Source organism: Lycorma delicatula, chromosome 2 (genome assembly GCF_047948215.1).
Source record: "Lycorma delicatula isolate Av1 chromosome 2, ASM4794821v1, whole genome shotgun sequence".
Lineage (NCBI taxonomy): Eukaryota > Metazoa > Arthropoda > Insecta > Hemiptera > Fulgoridae > Lycorma > Lycorma delicatula.
In genome coordinates, this window is record NC_134456.1 from 132,363,433 (window position 1) to 132,385,266 (window position 21,834).

At 28.2% G+C, this 21,834-nt stretch overlaps 1 protein-coding gene and 1 long non-coding RNA gene across 2 annotated transcripts in view; one reads left to right on the forward strand and one right to left on the reverse strand.

Annotated features, from left to right (window-relative positions):
• The window catches only part of LOC142320254 (neuroligin-1-like), a 289,299-nt gene extending 280,246 nt beyond the window's left edge, over positions 1-9,053 (forward strand). The window contains exon 10 of the mRNA XM_075357956.1: positions 8,656-9,053. Within this exon, the coding sequence (XP_075214071.1) occupies positions 8,656-9,053 (398 nt within the window). The remainder of the gene's footprint in view (positions 1-8,655) is intronic.
• LOC142320255 (uncharacterized) overlaps positions 1-21,834 on the reverse strand; it is a 521,142-nt gene that overhangs the window by 316,225 nt on the left and 183,083 nt on the right. The window lies entirely within an intron of this gene.

Below are 21,834 nucleotides of genomic sequence, written 5' to 3' on the forward strand. Positions count from 1 at the left end.
ACAAGGATGTTCCCTATCTCCGTTACTTTTTAATCTTTACATGGAACTAGCAGTTAATGATGTTAAAGAGCAATTTAGATTCTGAGTAACAGTACAAGGTGAAAAGATAAAGATGCTACGATTTGCTGATGATATAGTAATTCTAGCCGAGAGTAAAAAGGATTTAGAAGAAACAATGAACGGCATAGATGAAGTCCTACGCAAGAACTATCGCATGAAAATAAACAAGAACAAAACAAAAGTAATGAAATGTAGTAGAAATAACAAAGATGGACCACTGAATGTGAAAATAGGAGGAGAAAAGATTATGGAGGTAGAAGAATTTTGTTATTTGGGAAGTAGAATTACTAAAGATGGACGAACCAGGAGGGATATAAAATGCCGAATAGCACAAGCTAAACGAGCCTTAAGTAAGAAATATAATTTGTTTACATCAAAAATTAATTTAAATGTCAGGAAAAGATTTTTGAAAGTGTATGCTTGGAGTGTCGCTTTATATGGAAGTGAAACTTGGACGATCGGAGTATCTGAGAAGAAAAGATTAGAAGCTTTTGAAATGCGGTGCTATAGGAGAATGTTAAAAATCAGATGGGTGGATAAAGTGACAAATGAAGAGGAATTGCGGCAAGTAGATGAAGGAAGAGCATTTGGAAAAATATAGTTGAAAGAAGAGACAACTTATAGGCCACATACTAAGGCATCCTGGAATAGTCGCTTTAATATTGGAAGGACAGGTAGAAGGGAAAAATTGTGTAGACAGGCCACGTTTGGAATATGTAAAACAAATTGTTAGGGATGTAGGATGTAGAGAGTATACTGAAATGAAACGACTAGCACTAGATAGGGAATCTTGGAGAGCTGCATCAAACTAGTCAAATGACTGAAGACAAAAAAAAATATATATATTTGTTTAATATTTTATATAGTGCACAGATATATCTTAAACCCTATAGAAGTAATTAACTGAAAATTATAATAGTTACTGATAAAAACAAATTTCTCTTCACCTCAGTTAATTGCAACGTTTCACAAAAACAAGGAAGATTAGAAAAAACGAGCGTTTCTTAAAAATTTTATTGAAACAATAACAGTTACTAACTTTTCTTCTTTTGTTCTTATATTTTTTCTTTTCCTATCAACTCAATGAACTTATTATAAAAAGTATAAAAAACTTACAAAATTACGGAAATCTTAATTGCAAAACAATTATTATATTTTTTTCTTTTGTGTAATTTACATTGAAAAGACATAGTACGTTAAAAAAAAAGTTTACATAAAGTACTTAATTTAAAACAATCAACTAAGTTTTATATTAAACTCTGATTTAATCAGAGCTGGTATGGGTATGTATTTTATTAAAAATATAAGAACTCTCCCAGTATTTGTTTTGAAGGATCAAAGAAAACAAATCTAGCAGAAAAACGAAATTAGAGTGTTATCAAGAAATCAGTAATAAACGTAAAAAGTAATAATAAACTTTCAAGTAGTACCATATAAAGTATCATATCCAGTTTCTAAATATTCATTTGATGCTTACTAAATTGCTTTTATGCTTAGCTGGGTAAAGTATTTGTATATATTAAAAACCATCTGATGAAAACTTAGGTTTTTTAAAAAAATAATATTATTTTAATCATAAAGACGTAATATTTAAATTGAAGTTTTCAATTCAATTTTAAAAGAATAAATAGAAAATAATTTATGAGTGATTTATTAATAATGGAAAAGAATGGTAAAACGGGTTTGGTAGATTTTCCCCAAAAAATAGCTGTTTTCTGGTTTTTAGGTGGTTATATTTTACTTTCAATCACAAATTGGTTTTATAAAGACAAGTCTATTGTAAATATAAACACACGAATAAAGTAAAATTACTGAATGTTGATGTAAGTTGTTCCCACTTATCGATATCGCACAACGATCCGACAATCCATTCTGGAAATGCATTTTTAAAATGATTAAACTTTTAAAGACGCCCCACTTACAAAACAAATATACTAAATGAAAATTCATTCGAAGATTTTCAGTTATATTTCGATAGAATTTTTTTTGGATAATTACTTTAAATGGATACCACAGCTAATATGTATTTAAAAAGAATAACAATGATTTAAAATAACACATACCTATATTAAGTAAATTTCAATATTTTCTACATAGTAGATAAAAATGGTCTCATGATGAAATATTAAGCAGAATTTAAAAAAATTAATTTAGAGTTTTATTATTTTAATAAAAATGTAGGAATTAAAGTATTTTTATTTATTAGACAATGTTTTCTAGAATACAAAATAACACATAGTAATATAATAAAAGCTTTATATGTTCATATTTACTTATGTTTCTAGATAAAATTAATTGTTGCATGAAATTAAGTTCTTTCCAAAAGGTAGTAACTGCAATTCCATCAGAGCTGCTAGTAATTGAACTCCCAGTTAGAATTTACCATTTAATAAATATTATACTTAAGATGTTTCAAAAAGGAAGCATCCGGAATGTATCTTGTACATTTTAAATATACATTCATGACAAGATAATATCACGAGTAATGTTTCAAAAATATTCAAATCTTGCATACTTGTAATTATTTGGCAGATATTGAGACTGATTTCCTGTAAGAATGCTACAGGTTTTACTCATTTCATAACAATTAGAGTCACAATAGTATTTGTTCAAAAATATTTATTAAATTTAATTTTCAGTGCTAATTTTTAGTTTCTTCATTGTACGATGTCTATTTATAAAACAACACTGAAGAATGATTTATAAAGAACCCTAAAGGAAAAAGGTGGTGAAAAATCTGAAAAGGAGGAACGCAAGTACTTTGAATTCGACTGTTAAGCAAAAATCTATTATAACATGGTTATCGTCTTATAACAAAAAGCATGATTAATTGCGTCACCTTGGATGAAACCAATATGTTCGTTCGTTCGTTCTATAGATTTAACTACTTGATTGTTCATATAGCCATCTAGAGGTAACCAAGCCTTGTCGGTAGAATAAACACAGTCATATCCTAAATTTTAAATTGATTAGGCTTCGATTTTTTTATCAACTAAATATTCAATCTATGGCAAAAATTTTAAACATTTTTCATCATCTAATTCTTTCAGTTTGTATAAATTTTAACCCAGTAAGCATTAACTGAAACTTCCTTCTGCTGTTAACAGTCCTACTGAGAGAATCACTTTCTTATAAATTCACTACATTCTTGAATTTAACGCTCTTTTACGTCCTCAAATACATCAAATATTAATAGGGAAGTCGACCTGCCTTTTTTTTTTCATACTGGGCGTTTCCTTTATATATAACATTTATGATTAAAAGAGACATTGTTAACTTATTCCTGCACTCCAGACTAGATTAATTTCAACAGGAGCTCGTCTTTATATAGTCTAACAGAAAAACCTTTATCCTAGGAAAAATAATAACTGATGTAATACATGCAAATGAATAATGGAACGACACTGCTTTATTATTTCAGCTCCTCTGAGCAGTTAAGATTAAGTGGATTTGTATCCTACGGCAGAGTAATGTAAAAATCACTATGTGTATATTGAGTAACCTCATACTAAGTGTTGTGTTAGCTTTGAAAACACCTATTATTTATAACAATATAATAAAAAACAACTAAAATAATATTATTACTAATCTATTTCATTTAAAAACATTTTTACGGAGGTATCTTATTTTTGAGGACACTATTTTTACGTAGGTATAATATTTTCAGAATCTACAAAAAGAAATAAAAATTTCTGTTCACAGTGTTGTTCGACCGACTTTTTTAACAAGTAAAATGAATGATTAAACAATTTTTTTGCATCTTCTGATAATCAGGAAATGCAAAAATATTAAGTAACTTTTAATGAAGATTTTAATAATTCAAGGCCACACTAGTTTACATGAATGCATATGTCAACAAGTACCTTACTGTATAATGTAACAAAATATTATAAATATGAGGTATTATTTTTAAATAATGTATTTTTGAAATAAATTAGAAAATTAACCAATTAATTGCATTGAACAGTTCGTTATTAAATTCAATATTATTTATGTATGTTTGTCAACACTTTTTTTCATATTTGGATAAAGTGTCATTAGAGGATTAGAAAACTACTCGAATGGCCGCAATCAGCTATCGGATTCACCTCAAAATCGCCGCCAAGTTTAATATTTTGTTAAAAGTCAATTCAAGTTGGTTTAAACGCACTAATGTAAGGTTTACTAAAATGAAATAAAATTGACTAACATTTATAAAAATAAGTTCTGTAACTCAACCTTAAGATCCAATGGCGAAAATACTAATTTTTAATAATTTATAAAAAATAAAATATGCCATAATACTACCAAAACACGAGATAAATGAATTACATTAGAAGTTAGAGATACTATCTTTGTTAGAAATGGATTATAATAATTATAAATAATTACAATAATAAAAGAAATAATAATAAAAATGTACGTTCGGGAAAGACTTCCTAAACTGTTCATTGATAACTGGTCTAAAAATAAATGTAAACAACTCAGTTAATTTTCAGGTCAAGTATCATGTAAAATAAAATCTTTGAATTAAAAATTAATATTACAAGAACATATGAGAAATAAAAATTCTTTCTAAGGGTTTTAACTTAAAGACGTTTTACGAGTATTCAACTATGGAATTCAGTCGTTACCACGTAGTTTGGGAATGATTAACGACCTGCTATCCTATTAAATACTCGTGTTGAATTTTTTGAATATTTTTTCGATATTAGTCAGACAATTATTAAAATGTTTAAAGGCTTTAAACTAAGAATATATATTCGAGTAAATAATCTGACCGTTACTTAAAACGCAATTGAAAACCATATTTAAACAATAGTAAAAACAATTTAATTATGTTTTTGGATAATAAAAAAAAGACTTTCTTCTTCTATAGATATAAAAGGCAATGTTCGTATCTGTGTCCGCTGTAGACTAAAAAATTACTAGAACAATTTACGGTACTGGTCCGATTTAAAAGGAAAGAGGAGAAATAGGGAAAAAGTGAAGAAGGGAAAAGGATAATAAAGGAAAAGGTAAAAAGAGAAAAAATTTGAAAGGGAAGAAGGGAAATAGAGAAAAAGAGATAAAGTGAAAGGTTAACTTTTATGCAGTTCCGTAATGTTAATCATTTTAATGTTTTACCAAAATTTCATTTGTATTCATTTAATATATATATATATATATACTCAAATCTAGCAATAGCGAAGCATTGCCGGGTCTACTAGTTATTTAATAAACTCCTGGTAACAAAGAAAAACTTAAAATAAAGAAGAAAATATTAATATAAATAATACGGTATATATTATATAAATAATATAAAATAATAAAAAAAATGAAACATTTTTCTATAAGTAATTAAATTTTTGCTATAATTAACAAATTTTAAAGCAGCCTGGTCATCTTACGTTCACTGTGTTTTTCATCACGCAAGGTAATTTTGATCTTAAACATTTAGAATAAAAAAGTAGCTTTCAAAAATGAATATATATTTATTTCATTTTCTTATTGAATAAACATACTGAGATATTTAAAAGTAAACAATAATAGTTGGTGAAAATATTTTTAATTTCTTGAAGTTTTACATTAACCAAGATATCTACGAAAATTTAACTTTAAAATTAGAATGTAATTTTTATTTTTTTGCTTGATGATATTGCCAAAATAAGCTTGAAACTTGTGCATGGGATATGGAAATGGAATTTTTATAGCGTATAAAAAATGCTATTTTGCGGGATCAAACCCGGGACCCCCAGATGAAAGGCCGTGACGTTACCACTTTGCCACGGAGATCAGCGAAGTGTTATTTATTTTAAAATAAAATACGATTATTAGTTACTAGATAATTTTTACGTATTTTGTAAAACTAGAACTTTTTATTTAAAAAATAGAAATTATAATGAAAGTGTAATTTTTTTTTATTCTCGTTCTCAATCGATAAATAAAACACTCTCATCCCCCTAAAACACACACACAAACAATTGAACAACTTACGGTAAGCATTTTGAAGTAGATTGTTACCAAAAATTTTTTTCTATCACAATAATCTGTATTTTTGAAAAGAAAGATCGAAGATGTAGTATATATGAATATAAAATTTATATTAAAGAAGAAAACTGTTATTAACGTTAGTTTATACAAAAAAAAGGACAGCCCATTCGGAATAAATACATGTAACAAAATCCTAAATTCACTAAAATAATAAATCTTTAAAATCAAATAAAATAATAATGGTATTGAACGTAATAATTATTACTATTATTGTAATGAAACTACATTATGCGACTCTACTGGTTAGCAAGTGTAATAGGGATTTGTGTCGCCTTAAACAACATAAATGTCTAGACAATATTTGAATTTACAATACAGTGTTTAACCGGAACATCTGCTACTGAATTAGATCTTGCCTAGGGGAAGTCATGAATGACGATGTGATTTTGATTATGAAAACAGTGGATTATTACGATTAACAAAATACATAACTTCAAACAAACGGGTTTTTAAACGTTCATTGTGAATCATACTTAGAAAATTATATTAACATAACAAATTGACGACTACACAAATTTTAATCACATTTTTGTTATGTAGAAATAGAGTTCTTAAAGAGATTTTTGGAGCAATTATGTTGCTACTTTGGTGTTGGTAAAGAGGTGGTACTGGATAAATGAAATCAGTCTTAACTGCACATGATAGCACTTAAATAAATAGATGGATGTTTAAATATATGATTTATTAGAGGTGGTTGTTTATTTAACATATATTTTACTAAAACTGAATGTGTGTTTACATTTTGAATTATTCAAGACTATTGAGAGTTCTGCTAGAGGAAAAGCAGGCAGCCCTAATCAGGAGGTGGCGGATCGCTGAGGTGGACCGCATCCGAACGAGTGATTGAAGACCCCGGGGGTCTTGGGAGTGGAGCCTGTGGCTTAGGCGGGTTCTCTAGGAGGGGGGAGTTAAGACTGTGTCCCGGTGTTGGGTCTCTTTGGGGATTCACCACTTGAGGCAAGGCATAAAGACCATATTCCATATCGGGGATCCCCCTGCGGGGGGGGGGGGTCACCGTTAGAGGCACGGAAATGGCAGACCATAGTCCCGGTGGGGGGCCCCTTTTGGTATTCCCTCACTTGAGGCGAGGCGTAGAAGACCGAGTACCGGCCACTTGGGTTGCTCTGGCCTGGACGGCATAGCCGGGCGCGCCAGGGGGGTCCTGAGTGGTTAGATACGAGGCACCTCCCAGGACCGCGTGATGCTTGATTGTAAGTCCAGTCCTGGGAGGTTGGGGGAAAAAAGTCAATCGAGAGTGGGATTTTTAATTGATATAAACAAGATTTTCATATCGTTTATAATAATAGTATATGTTTGTTTGACTGTTCTCAAGAAATGGTTTACAAATTTTTTCCGTTACCACGTGAACTGACAGAATTTTTTTGAATACGCGAGGGAGCGTGAATTTATTCTGTCCAATATGAAAGTTACACTCACACATTTAATACACTAAAAATTTATGAGCCCAACCTAATAATATATATTACTTATATTAGCGAAGTAATATATATTACGTCGCTTTAAATCATTAACATTTACTTTTTTTTTCTAATGGGTACTTGACAATATGTTCAACATCTGAACGATAAACAACCACACGGTCCAATGTGGTGAGTATGGTATGTTATACCATAACACCAGTATAGTATGAATATACATGTAAATAATGTATGCCTTATACAGATTCATGCTGATCATTCCTGAGAAGTAATAATTGAACCCTAACAACCAAAGTACACAGGTTTTTACTGTATAAGATTCAAATTTATATAAAGTAACAGCTTTTCCTGCATTTGAACCTCAGAACCTCTGACTGTGAAAAAATTTACTGCTAAATAGCTTATAAACAATAAGCTTCTAAACAATGAACAAAAAAAGAAAATTAATATTTTTTTTTTTTTGTTTATTGTTTTCTTTTGATTTTAGTTCAGTGATAATTTCAAAACAGTGACGCTTTTGTACTCCCTAGATATAAATTTATTTTACACGATTTCTTGATAAACATTTGTTTTATGTATTTTGTGTTATATTTATTTTGTTTTCAAATTTTTTCACTCGCACTTGGTTATGGAAATCGTATATGGATTCTAACAAATTTTTAACACTCATTTCTTGAGTTTCAAATTATTCTGATTCATTAATTTAGAAAAAAACAATTTATTTTAAAAGTGTCATTCACGGGATAAAGTGTTTGATGCGTGTTTTACGAATGTAGGTGTTGACTTTCCGGTGTAATATTATGTATAATATTATGTAAAACATAAAACATGTAAAATTTTGAAACATACTATTATATATAAATAAGAATATAAAACAATTCCTTCTTCGGAAGTAAGTAACAGCGTGAACATGATATATTAGCATGATTAACGTGCTGTGCTAAATGAAACTAAATAAATTACTTTGAATTATCCAATCGAAACAAAAATATAAAGTATTTATAACATATCAAACCGATTTTCATTTATTTTGCTACTACCCTGTTATAGTAAATGTTATTTTACGATATATTTGGTTTAATAATAAATATTCAAAAGTTTCATGAAACTAATTGATTAATGGTTATTTATTTTTGGTTTTTAGGAATAGTAAAAGCTGAATCGTTTACAAGGATTCCAGTACTTCCTCCGAGAACGACGCCAGACGGTTTTCAGTTAGAATGTCCCGATAATACAACAGCACCTCTTTTATCTGGATCTGAAGATGACGAAGACGGTGAAGAACTTATAAGGAGAAGTCAAAATGCTGCTTTAGGTTTAACGTTAGCGGTTGGTTGTCTTCTACTACTTTTAAACGTTTTAGTATTTGCTTTTATTTACTGCCAACATGATAAAAGACGTCAGAAGAGACAACAACGTACCAGCAAAAATACGATACCTGAAGCTCCACCCCCTCCACCAAGACCACCTGTTCGTACTTGCAGTACTTTATCGACCGGAACTGTTAAGAAGCGTGTGCAAATCCAAGAAATATCTGTTTAATGAGACGACCTATACTGTGTTCATAGTATTGTAATATTGAAAGTTATAAATAATAAAAATAAACAATCACTCAGTTTATAAAAAAATAAAAAGACTATGAATCGTTACATTCTGTAACCAAATTACTTTAAACTAAAAACAAATGTGTGCTCAATAAAACGCAACTAATCTGGAAAATTCCTGTTCGAAACCATTTTAATCTTGATGAGTAATTAAAATTTTGTGTAATTTTTAAGAATAAAACATTGCAGTAACTTAACGCATTTTATATTTGTACATTTAATTTAATGAAAGATTGATTATGTTTTAAGATGTATCACCTTTTGTGTGTCGTGTAAAACTTAATGAAACTCAGTTTTCATTGTAAGTATTTATGAAATTAAATATATATATTTTATGCCTGGTAAGAGATACATATGAAAAATATACTTTATATGAGAATATATTTGAGGGTGTAATATAATATACGATTAAATCGAAATTGAAATCTAGATAAATATGGAAATACAACAAACAAAAGAGATAAATTTCCATTTAACACGTGTTTTTTTAAAACTTTTAATGAAAAATATATGTAAATAACCCAAAATTACAACTTTTTTCATTTTTATCCACCACCAATATACTGAATTTTTTAATGAAAAATGTAGTTTTTACATTTTTAATTTCAATATATTATTTATATCTCCTTTTAGTAACAAATTTTAAATAGCTAATAAAAAAATTCAAGGATCATTAGGCACAACAAAAACGTACTTCCAATTGAATATTCCTCATTCATTTGATAAATATTTCATTTATTGATGTGAAGTAGGTTATCAAATATTTAAATAATATTGTATGGTATTAAAAATCCGTAAAATACTTAACGCCTAAATAACCAGCCGTAAAATATCAATTAAAAAAGAATCGTACATTTTAATCATCTCCAAATATAAGTAACATTTATTTGTTTTTGTTTTTTTCATATTAAAAAGTATTTAAACTTCGGTAATACAATAATTTACTAGTAAACTTAACTTTTTCCCTAAATTGACTTGAGAAATATTAATATTGTTCCAGAATCTTGTTCAACAGTTTCATATAATGTGATTCTAAAACAGGATATTTCAGGGATTTCAGTCTTGAAGTTTGTATATATTTGTTGTTTGTTTGCTTTTAAGTTGATATTATACTTTTCACAATCACCTTAAGCCTAGGTACTGTTGTCAATGATCATTACTAATCTAAAGAGAACCTTTATATTAAAGTAATATTAAAAGAAGAAATTTTTAATGTTTATGTTTTTTTTTTATAAATAGTTTCCTTATGGTATTTGAAAAAAAAATTCAATACCTGCTAACTGATTTCCTTTGAAATTTACAAATTTTAATTTTATCATATCTTTTGAAATTCTCTTTTTTATTCCCGACAGAAAATTTTCTGATTAAGATATATAAAAGCTAGAGAGAAACATTTTTCTCACAAAATTGAAATGATAACTCGAAAGTATTTATCTTAATAAGGAAAAGAAAAGGTGGTAAAGAATGACAATACTATTGATGAGTAACGGAAGAATATGAATGACTTTATTCGAATTAAGTCATTATTCACTATGGAATAATGTGTTTATTTAGATTGGTTTAATGTCAAAAGTCAAAATTTTTTATGAACGTAATTTTTTATTAAGAATCTTGGAACCGAAATTTTTATAAATGTTGATTGTTTTGTGGTTTATTGTATACATCAGGTACACTATTATTTGGCTGACACAAACATAATTTAATAAAACTGGACCTAAAAAGTTTTGTTAGAAAGTATGACTATTTTTTTAATAATTTTTTGTTAACTATATAATACAAATATCATTTAGTCAAGATTTTTATAAAAATGTTAATTTTTTTGTAAATATACATTAGGTCGAGTATAATTTTGTTGAGGCAAACATAATTTTGTCAAATAGGACTTAAATTTGTTTTTTTTTAGTAACTACACTTTTCTTATAGTGTAATTTTGATGATGCAAATATTTTATCAAATATGACCTAAATTTTTTTATTAAGCAATAAAATTTTACTAGTTTTATATTAATCTGTTTAAAGTATGTGTATTTGATTTATACTAAAATTTACTCAATATTTACTAAAAATTGTCACAGTTGTATAAAATACAACGCGCGAGTAGCGATATAAAACTCTAATCCGAGTTTCAGAAGGTAAAAATAATATAGTTTGTAATATTTTTTCTTTTCATAGAAACAGCTTAAAGATTTTAAAGATCAGCTCTTTAAACAGATCGTCTTGACGAGAAAGTCTTTTTTTTAACATATTCATGTTTGTTAGCTTATTTTTTATTAGATATCTGATTGTTCAATAGAATAGTACTCAGATGAGCATACAGAAAGATGAGCTGGCTATTCTTTAGTAAATAAGAACTAAGAAACAATCCATTGAATAAAAACAGCCTTTGTAGGAAGAATGACACCAGCTGAAGTTGTTAGTAGCAAGATTATCTCAAGGAAATTGTTAAACAATGTAGAACCCAGTCGAACGTAAGGTTTCACATTGAAAAATTTAATAAATATCAGTTCTTACATATACAGTTCTATAGATATGCAGAATTTATGCGCGTACCAGAAACATTTCAAATAATAAAATTTCTTGGAGAAGATTCATAAAGTAGAGTATGCCAGAATCTATTTAAAATGTAAACAATTACTTTATTAATATAATTTATTTTATTAACTTTATGGATATATCTTTCATCGAATATATCACTATTTTTCCGATTGTAGGTTCTGATTTGCTGTGTAATTTTTTAAGTTTTGGTAAGGACATAGAGTTTGGCTAAAAAAAATTATTTATATTAGAGCAAAACAAAAAAAAACGTTTAATCTGAACAAAGGACCAGATTCACTTCTCTGTAAGTTAAATGTATCCTAGATTAGTTAAAATGCAAAATGAAAACTATAATTTTACAAAACAGAACAATTTCAGGTAAAACTAAACTAAGTTTCTATGACAGTAATGTAAAGTAAAGTAAGAAAGTAATGTAAAGTAATCTATGAAAGTAAGTGAATCCTTAAAAATGAGAGAATATTCGTGTATTTTGATCTTTTGTTTTAAATAATTTAGATATTTTGATAAAAACTAATTAAAAATTATACTTATTGGATGTATGTTAAGTGAACAAAGTTATCATTAAGAATTATTATTGCATGATAACATCTGATTTCATTTAATAAAAACTTAAGAGTAGGAAAGTTTAAGATTTACAATAAATTCATTTTCTATGGAAAATAATTAATTTTCTTGAATATAGAAAGTTAATGCAAAGTTTTAATTACATATTCCTATCTTATTATCAACGTTGAATTTCTCTTTCAGAAAACTTTATGTTGTATAGCAAAATCAGATTGTAAATTGTACAATCAGCTAATGTCAAATATAAGCATTGTCTCGGCGGAACAACCTGTTAGACTTTACATCACAACGACAATCACACGAACAAATGCTTCAAGAAGAGCAACGTGATAATTATATATTTTAAACTATAACAGTTGTAAATTAGCTACAAGGAAAAGTAGGACTAAGCAGATTAATGTGTGACACCATAATTTTGATGTTGTTAACTAATTTCTATTTTTCTAATTTTTCTATTCTATATACCCCACGGCATAAGCTTCGAGCTTATGTGGTGAATTAATCTTAAAAAAATTATTTTATTTATTTATAGACATAGTTTTCTTCTAAAATTTCACATACCTTCCTCTACTTCTGAACATGCTTTTTACATCAATTTCTCTTTACTTGAATATATTATAGTAAACCTAAAGTAAACTACTTTCAAATAAATGTTGTCAAATATAGAATAACTCCGAAAATGTTTCCATTCCTTTGCAATCATACTTAAAAGGTTTAGAAGTTGCGTTTGCTTAGGCATCTACCTATAAACTAACTCGGTTACTTAATTGTGAACACACTACTAGAAACTAGATAGAAATAATTTTTCTACGTTGTTCACTGTATTTTTAATTTAAATACTGCGAGTTTTTTTTTGTCTACGAACGATTACCTTTACATTTAAATGCAATTTGCCTAACATCTTTGAAAAAGATCAAAATAACCTCATTCGCCTTCGACCTACCTATATTATTCATAATCATAATTTTGAAAATTTCTGTAACGCGTAATATTTCCGAATTTATTCAATACCGGTTGTAATCAATTTGCCAAAAGCATCTTTGTACTATCTTTTATTTCAACCTCTCTAAATTAAATGTCGATTTATCAAGGACTATTGCATAATAAACTCCAGCAATATTCCTGCTTATAACATCACAAATGCATACTTATCTTCCAGTGGATTATTGGTTACTGTGGATTGTACGTAAAGGGAAAGGATGACGATTGAGATAAAAAGGCTCATTAAACGTGCATCACTATAATAGCCTGTCCTTTTATTCTGCAGAATATATCCTCCAAAGCTAGTTTAAAAGTACCGTAGAGTAGAGCAATTACTGTCTTTAAGGAAAGATTAAGGAAAGAACGAAAGATTAATTGTTGAATTAAGACATCCGTTTAAATCCTAAGAAGGGGCTATGGGTTACTTTTGAGTAATTTTTATGCTTAACTATTATGTTTTTTGATATGATCTTCCCGTATAAGAGTGTTCAAGTTTTTCTTTATTATAGTGGTGAAATGGTCATAAATGAAATACAATTCTCCCTTTGACTGTACCAGTCAAAGACTGTCTTGAAAAAACATTGGAAGGATTTTTTCTTTACAATTTCCATACAGGGCTCCTGGATGTAAAATAGTAGCTGAAACACCTATAACTGGCATAGAATAAAGAAAAATTATTTATCACAAGACTTATGTAAAAATGTTTATAAGGTTAATATGCTTCCCTCACTTCCAAATCATTATCGTTTTCTAAGTAGATTTTAAAACGAAATAGGCATTGAATATATTGACAAAAACATAAGAAAATATCTATGGTGATATTATTTTAAGGTTATATTGGTTTACAGCATGCTTCTTTAAAAAAAACGCATTACAAATGGTTTTTTCTTTGTGATTAACTGCATAAATTCAAGGAAATTACTTATGAAAATGTATTATTTCTAAAATAATTAATCCATCCAAACATGGAATAAAAATCTATAAAAATATATGGCAACTTCTCTATAAATAAATATAATACTTTTATATGTTGATATAGTTTGTTAAATAACATCAACAAAATTATAAAATAACATTATTAACAGATAAGTAACATCATTAAAATATGTAAAATTATTAATTAAATAAAAATTGAATAATTAAAACATAAATATACTAAATAAGTGAATAATAAAGTCTACTAATACGAATTTCCCTAAATTGACTACTATTTTATATATTGTTTAATTACAACCGATTATCTATATTTATTTTTTCATTAATGGAAATCGTTATTTGAGTAAAATAAGAATGTAAAGTAACATCACAGGAAAAAATGTAGGTCTGTATATATGTAAAAAAGAACCATTTAAAAATTAACGGAATATCAAAATAAAACAAAAGTATTGAAAGTAACATCGTCCATTCTATTATAAATATATTTTTAATGGTTCAGTGTATTTCTGTAAATAAATGTTATTATTTAAATATAATTACGAGTTATAATTTATTAAAATATTTATTATAAGTTGTGTGTAAATTTACCCTTACAAAATCATTATGATTAATATTTTTGTAGCTGTGTAAATACGATAAATACATTTAAATTATGAAAACTTTGTAAATAAAATTTTATAATAATTTCGTTTTATTGTAAATTTATTTAACGCCATATTTCATTCATTACTGTTAATTTATTTTAATTGGAATTACTTACTTAGTAAAGGCCAGTGTGAAAATCTATTTGGGGCGAATCAATAGGAAAAGAACTAAAATGAAAAATGTTATAAAAATTAGTCTTAATAAAATCGTATATAATAAATACGAACAGGTAATTCACTGAAAATTAAGTAATTATAAATTATTTCGTTTAAAATTGAATATCTGCAAATATCACTTTTTTTAATTCCGTATTTAAAATCTATCATGAACTCAAAACATTTTTGTTGCGATAAAAAATTACTTGAATAATTATCCAAAATATTTTAGATGATTAGCATTTAGAAAACGTAATGAGGTGAGAATTTCAAACTCTAGAAAAAGATAGATATGAATAAACGAAATTACCTCACTGGTATCGGAGAATAGAAAGAAACAAAGCGTCATTGCGATAAAAATCAAGGGAGCAACCACAAAACCTTGATTTTCATAAGTTACCTTTGAGTCGCATTAACGTATGGAAATTATTTTACAGTATTTTCTTCACTTTTATTCTCTATTATCTCTTTTTTCTTTTTAAATACGATTATTTACTGAAAATAGAGTATCTAAAACTTGAATACCTTAGGGACAAGACATTCTGTTTACCTGTTTGCGGTCTAAAAGGGAACATCTCAGAAACAACGATTCGACTCATCGTGGTTATGTCCTTAACCTCGTTTATTAAGTGAATGTATATTTTTAATATAAAATTTTCCGTATGATTGATGTAAAATTCATAAGAATTGTAAGAAGAGGTCAAAATAAGTTTTAATAACGAAATTTGTAGAATCAAAGAAAAAAATTTCAGGCTGTACATATCGGCAAGGAAGTTGTGATAAAAGTGAAAATAATTATACGTAGGTAGAAATAGAAAAATAGCTTTTACAATCAGGATCATTTAAAAAATAAATATTAGTAAAGAAATAAAAAAGAGATAACCCCCCCATACGGAGTAGAAAAAATACTTTAACGAGAGTACATTATTTATAACAGCACACTATTTATACAAAAAGAAGATAGAAAAACTGATAACAAAACTTCGTACAACGTAAAAATACAAACATCCAGGTGCCAGCACTATGATAGTAAAACATAACGAATCCAGAATCATCATTTTTAAACAAACAGGATCTCAAATGCGTACCATATTACACGAATGTATCTGAGTAAACGAAACACAGATATTAATAATAATACGAAATCCAAACACTGACAAACTTGCTCATGATAAAAAGAAACTAGTACCAACAATATAAATATGAAAAAATTGAAATCTGGTAAACAAATACAGAATACAAGGTAAATCAATGTATATCTTCATTAAGAAAAGAAATAATAATAACAGATTAATTAATAATAATGGATGAGTCATATATCTAAACAATTATGAGATGTGAAATTGGTAAAATAACACTAGTTATTACACAATTTAAATCCAATATAAAAGCAGAAAATATTTTTTTTTAAAATAAAAAATAGTGTGAAAAATCCATAAATTAAAAAATTCGTTATGTAAAATTACAGGAGAGTAGTACTACTTATCTTCATATAAACAGTTTAGTAATTTACATTTTCTTTTAAATATTATTATTTTAAGTAATATAATATTTATTTATTAATATAACTATAATTATTATTTAAAGTATAAAAAAATGCTAACGCAGAAACAGTTATCAAAAAAGTACTGATACAGAAAAAACAAAAAATTAAACATAATCCAGTAACCCAACTATCACGTATATTTATCACCTACATCCATACTTTCCTTAAAAACATAATGGAACTAAACCAAGACAATTTAATAAAATTTCTAAAATTCTTTGTATACTTCGGACGTTTATTATTGGCAACTGGTCATAGCTATGTAAATCATAAAATTACCCCTCCAAAACGAGAAGTATGCGTGCTTTTTCACCAATGACAAAAACTCAGTCAGCTACAGAGACGGTACAGTCATAGTCAGAATTATTGAAAAGAGCTTCTCCAGTTGCAATATTTTTTAGGGGGCATATTTACAATTTGATGAAAATAGAAGGTTATAAAATACACAGTTACAAGATACAGAATATAAACACAATTATATGGCAATTTGCGTCTTACTTCTTTTGTTGACTGTACACGTATTTTACAGCACGAACCCAGTTACGGAATGAAATGTGCACGCGCTACTATTGCTAATCTCGAACTAAAGTCTTAATGCAAACTGGCCGTAGCCTCGCGGCAGGTGTCTGTCTGAAATTGAGTTGCCAAAATCGAACAGCCGAAGTATAGTTACATAACGGTAACTTGATGAATAGATGTTCTCCAACTAATAATGTGGAATAAAGCTTCCCTTCGTAGAAATACTTTTGAATTTTTTTCGAAAACATTTTTGTTTATAACGAATAATTATTCAACACGTAAAATATATATAATAATTTTATTGCATCCTTCCAAAAAAAACAAAACATTAAAAAACAGGAGTAAGAACAAAAAGGGAAACACATCCTTCCACCATTCTGTTTATCTACACTGTTTAGTGATTTAGTTATTTATTGTTTACTTCACTGTTTAGTTATTTATTTTCACTATTTAGTCTTCACTGTTATACTTTACGGCGGAATTGATTTTATCCTACTGAACATTGTGGTAATGTGTTTTATGACTAGGTTTAAAGTTTAGCCGGCCTCCGTGGCGCGAGTGGTAGCGTCTCGGACTTTCATCCGGAGGTCCCGGTTTCGAATTCCGGCCAGGCATGGCATTTTCACACACGCTACATATCATTCATCTCATCCTATGAAGCAATCCCTAACGGTGATCTCAGAGGTTAAACAAAAAAAGGGTTGTGTTCAGATATTTACATTTTAGAGTCGTTTAAATTTATATATTTATAAATAATACACCAAAATTTATTTAGTTTTATTACTGTTTAATTAATGGACTAAATTTTATTTTTTTTAATTCTTAAGTCTACATTTATTATCAACGCATAATAAACGTCTACATTTATTATACATAAAGTCTACATTTATTATCACTCATAACTGTCGATTCCGAAATCTATAGCTTTTGTAGTAATTAAATTAGAGAAGAGAAACTGACTCTCAATTAGTTGATTCATGGACAACAAACACACAATTGGGGGTTTGTTTACTTAAGTTTGAAGATTACCAAAGATTGTTTCTTAACTTTTTTTTGCAGGCAAACGACTCACCTATATGGTTTGATGTTGTAACAATTTTACAATGAAAATTATTATTTTTAATTTACACCAGAAGGTTTTTGTAATGTAGACTTACTTTTTTCCTCCATATACTTAATATTTATTTTTTTTATGAATCTGATTTTGTTATTTCAAAATTGAGGTAAGCAGTGTTAAGCACCATGAAGGTTGCCTGAAAATTTCCAAATTTAATAAATAGTCTACTTATTATCAAAATTTTTTTTTAAAATGAAAACTTTTGCAGTCAATAAAATAACAAAGTAAAAATGAATAAGGCTTGGTGCTTGCTACAAGCCATTATTCTCCCTTCTGATAGAATGTAGCAGTAAGTAACAATGAGTTCGCAGAATTTTATTAATTTTAGGTAAATATGTTTAAAGGAAAACTTGTGAAGGAACATTTTTTATTCGATCGTTCAACAGAATATTCAACATAATTTGAAAAGTTTAAAATAAAGTTTTTAGCGCAAACAAGGCCTATCAACAGAAAGTGCAATGTGCCCTGAAAACTGGGATACTCTTGTAAAGTTGTCTCTTACAATTAATTATCCTTGTATTTGATGTTATTGCGGAGTTAAACAATTTCAAATAAACAAGAAGTTTGCAGTCTTTAAAGGGAATTGGACAGCATGATCTCAGAAAAACTCTTTTTGATATAAAAATATTTTAGAGACAATTTTACAAAAAAAAAATAGTTATTCTCAACATGATCACGAGGAGAAATAAAACGAATTGAATGGTATTACTCCTGATTTTGTCCATATTGATGTCTTCTTTGCATATCACTTTCAGGTAAGAAGATGACTTTGAAGATAGCTCTTCATATGAAGCGTTCAAAAAAAAATAAAACATCTAACATAAAAAACAAATAAAAAAAAAAATTTCATTAATTATTTCAGCATCAGTAAAATCCATTGTTTTTTCTACTGATATAATTTTCATTCTTAATAGGATTACAGAAAACATTTAGGGACTTAGGATGATGAGGGAGCTGAATTTTCTAACAAAAGAATCATTGACCCTAAGCAAGCCTGCAGAATTAACACTTGGTCAGAACACTAAGTAAGAAGGTTTTTGAAAAAGAAATTAAAGATTGGCTAAATCAGAGGTTATAATCTATCCTAGGTTGAATAATGTACGCCAGAAATGGACCTTTGTGACTAATTATTATTCTTTAAAACCACATTTTATACGAGATTAAATTTCTTTCAATCAAATATAGTGTGTTCCAGAATAGGTTAAAAACAATAGTGCTTAAAACAATAGTGTTTTTCCAAAATATCTAGATTACTAATGATTCATATAAATATGTAAAATTACCTCCTAAGCAAACATCGAGTAAAATATTTTATTCGACAATTCAACTAATATTTCTTCCAAAAGTAACATCACGACCTATTTTTTTGAACATGTTAACTCATAAATAACGAAATAAGCTGAAAGAAATAATGATACTGATTTTAGGTCAAAGTAAAAGTCGTTGTACTGAATAAAATAATCTTATAGCTATTACTGATTTATACAATTAATCGAATGAAAATGTTACAGCAGAAATAATTCATCGACTCATAGAATAAATCACACTAGTTAACTGGAAACGTTTATAAAATGATGTAACGAAAAGACATTTTTTATGATCAAAAGAAAAATATACATCCTTCAGAATAAAATTGGAAAATTATATATTCATACTATTGATTTTGCGGTTTCATAAGTTTGACCTGATTTCATTTCATATTTTTCGACATACAGAAATATATATCCAGCTTTCTGTTTAATGTAATATCTAATCGAGTATTGTTAGATTCAAAGACATAAATCAGATATTTTTGTATATTCAAACATCATCATGTTAATCTCTAATATTTATCCGGATAGATAAAATATATTTGTTATATATTAAAACTGTTATACCATACAAAAACCTGCCTTACAGATTTAAGCGTTTGAAATATTTCATAAAAGTTTATGAGTGTAATCTTTTTTTTTCTTTCAGTGTTACTGTATGTTGGTAATACAGTTTAGTATTACAGCTTTAGTATTACAGTAAATACAGCTTAGTTCTGCTACTAATTATTTTTCTTTGTAAATCTATGTAAATGAAATAATCTTTAGGATCGACAATACATCACTTAAATCAATTTGACCCTATTCAGTATTAAATAAAATAATAAATTATTTTCTTCTATATATATATATATGTGTGTGTGTGTGTGTGTGTGTGTGTGTGTGTGTGTGTGTGTGTGTGTGTGTGTGTGTGTGTGCGTGCGTGTGTGTGTGTGTGCGTGTGTGTATACATTAATATAGTTTTTCATATCGACTATTGATCATATACAAATTTGAACAACTTATCAAGAAAGAGAATTATTCTAAAACAAAATTTTCATAAACTCACAAGTTGATCAATTCTTTTCAATTACTACTTTTTATTTATTTTTTTGATGCTTTTACAGTCGCTACAGTCATTAGCGACTAATGTAAAATACATGATCATAAAAATAATAAACAATAAAGAAACAGGAACAACTAATACAAACTGAAATACATACATCAGGCAAAAACCACTAAACTGTATTCTTCATTCCACTGTAGGAGAGGAACCGCAACAGACATTTTATACCTTCTTTCTGGTTTAGTAGAAATTTCATATCTGAATCTAGGTGTAGGTTTCGTCGGATGGTCCAAAAGATTGGGCAATCAAAGAGCAGATGGTGCACGGACATTTGACCTTGCAAGCTTCACAGATCTCTGAGGGGAGCCAAATAGATGAAGGTGGGCAAACCTGGTGTGTCCAATCCTTAGCCGAGTTAAGAAGACTTGGTCTCTTCTTTGGCTCAGGCAAAGAGGTTTCTCGAGCACATCCTCCCGGATGTTATGTAATGCCGTGGGAGGACTTAGCAGTCAGAACCTATTCCACTGAGCCCGTAATTTTACACGGACTGATCTCATGAAATCTCTCTTACATGTCGATTGTACTCGGATGCCATTTATTGCCGCTCTCTTAGCAGCCTCATCAGCCCGTTCGTTCACGAGGATGCAACAATAGCCAGGACCTATACCAGTACCACAGTCTTATTTATCCTTCAAAGGATATCGTGAATAATCTGAACAATGGATTCAGAACGTCTGCAGCTCAAGCTCTCAAGTACACTCCTAGAATGAGTAATTACTAGGAAGCTGTCACTAGGGGTCCGATTTCCTTTCCAAGGATCTTCGGGGGCAGGCAGATCTAGTTCTTGGAGATAGCAAAGCAGCCTGAAGCTGAAAGACTGCGGTAAGGACGTCCTTCCTTCAAGTGGTGAAGTGCGAGCGTGTATGATTGTCATGTATTTCCTCCTGTAATGCAATGGGATTTTTTTTCTAATCCAGAGTTAGAGGTTTATACGATTTTAAAATTATCTCAAACATAAATAAAATCTTTTGGTAAAACAAATTTAAATTTAAAACTGTCTTGCCAGTAGTTTTTACAAAAGTTAAATAGATCCGACAAATACCAGATAAAAAAAACTACTACATGTTGTAGGGGATCGGTATATTCAGTGATAGTATTTTATTAGGCATGAAATATTTTGTACGATTCTTTTATAGTAAAAACTATTACAAGTTTTAATTCATAGATGACAAAGAAAACTTTTAGTTAGGATACAACCGGTAAAGAAGGAAAGAAATAAACAAAGTTTAAATTTTTAAGAATTTGTTAAAAACATTTACGTTATTTTGTTAACCTTAAAATTTATA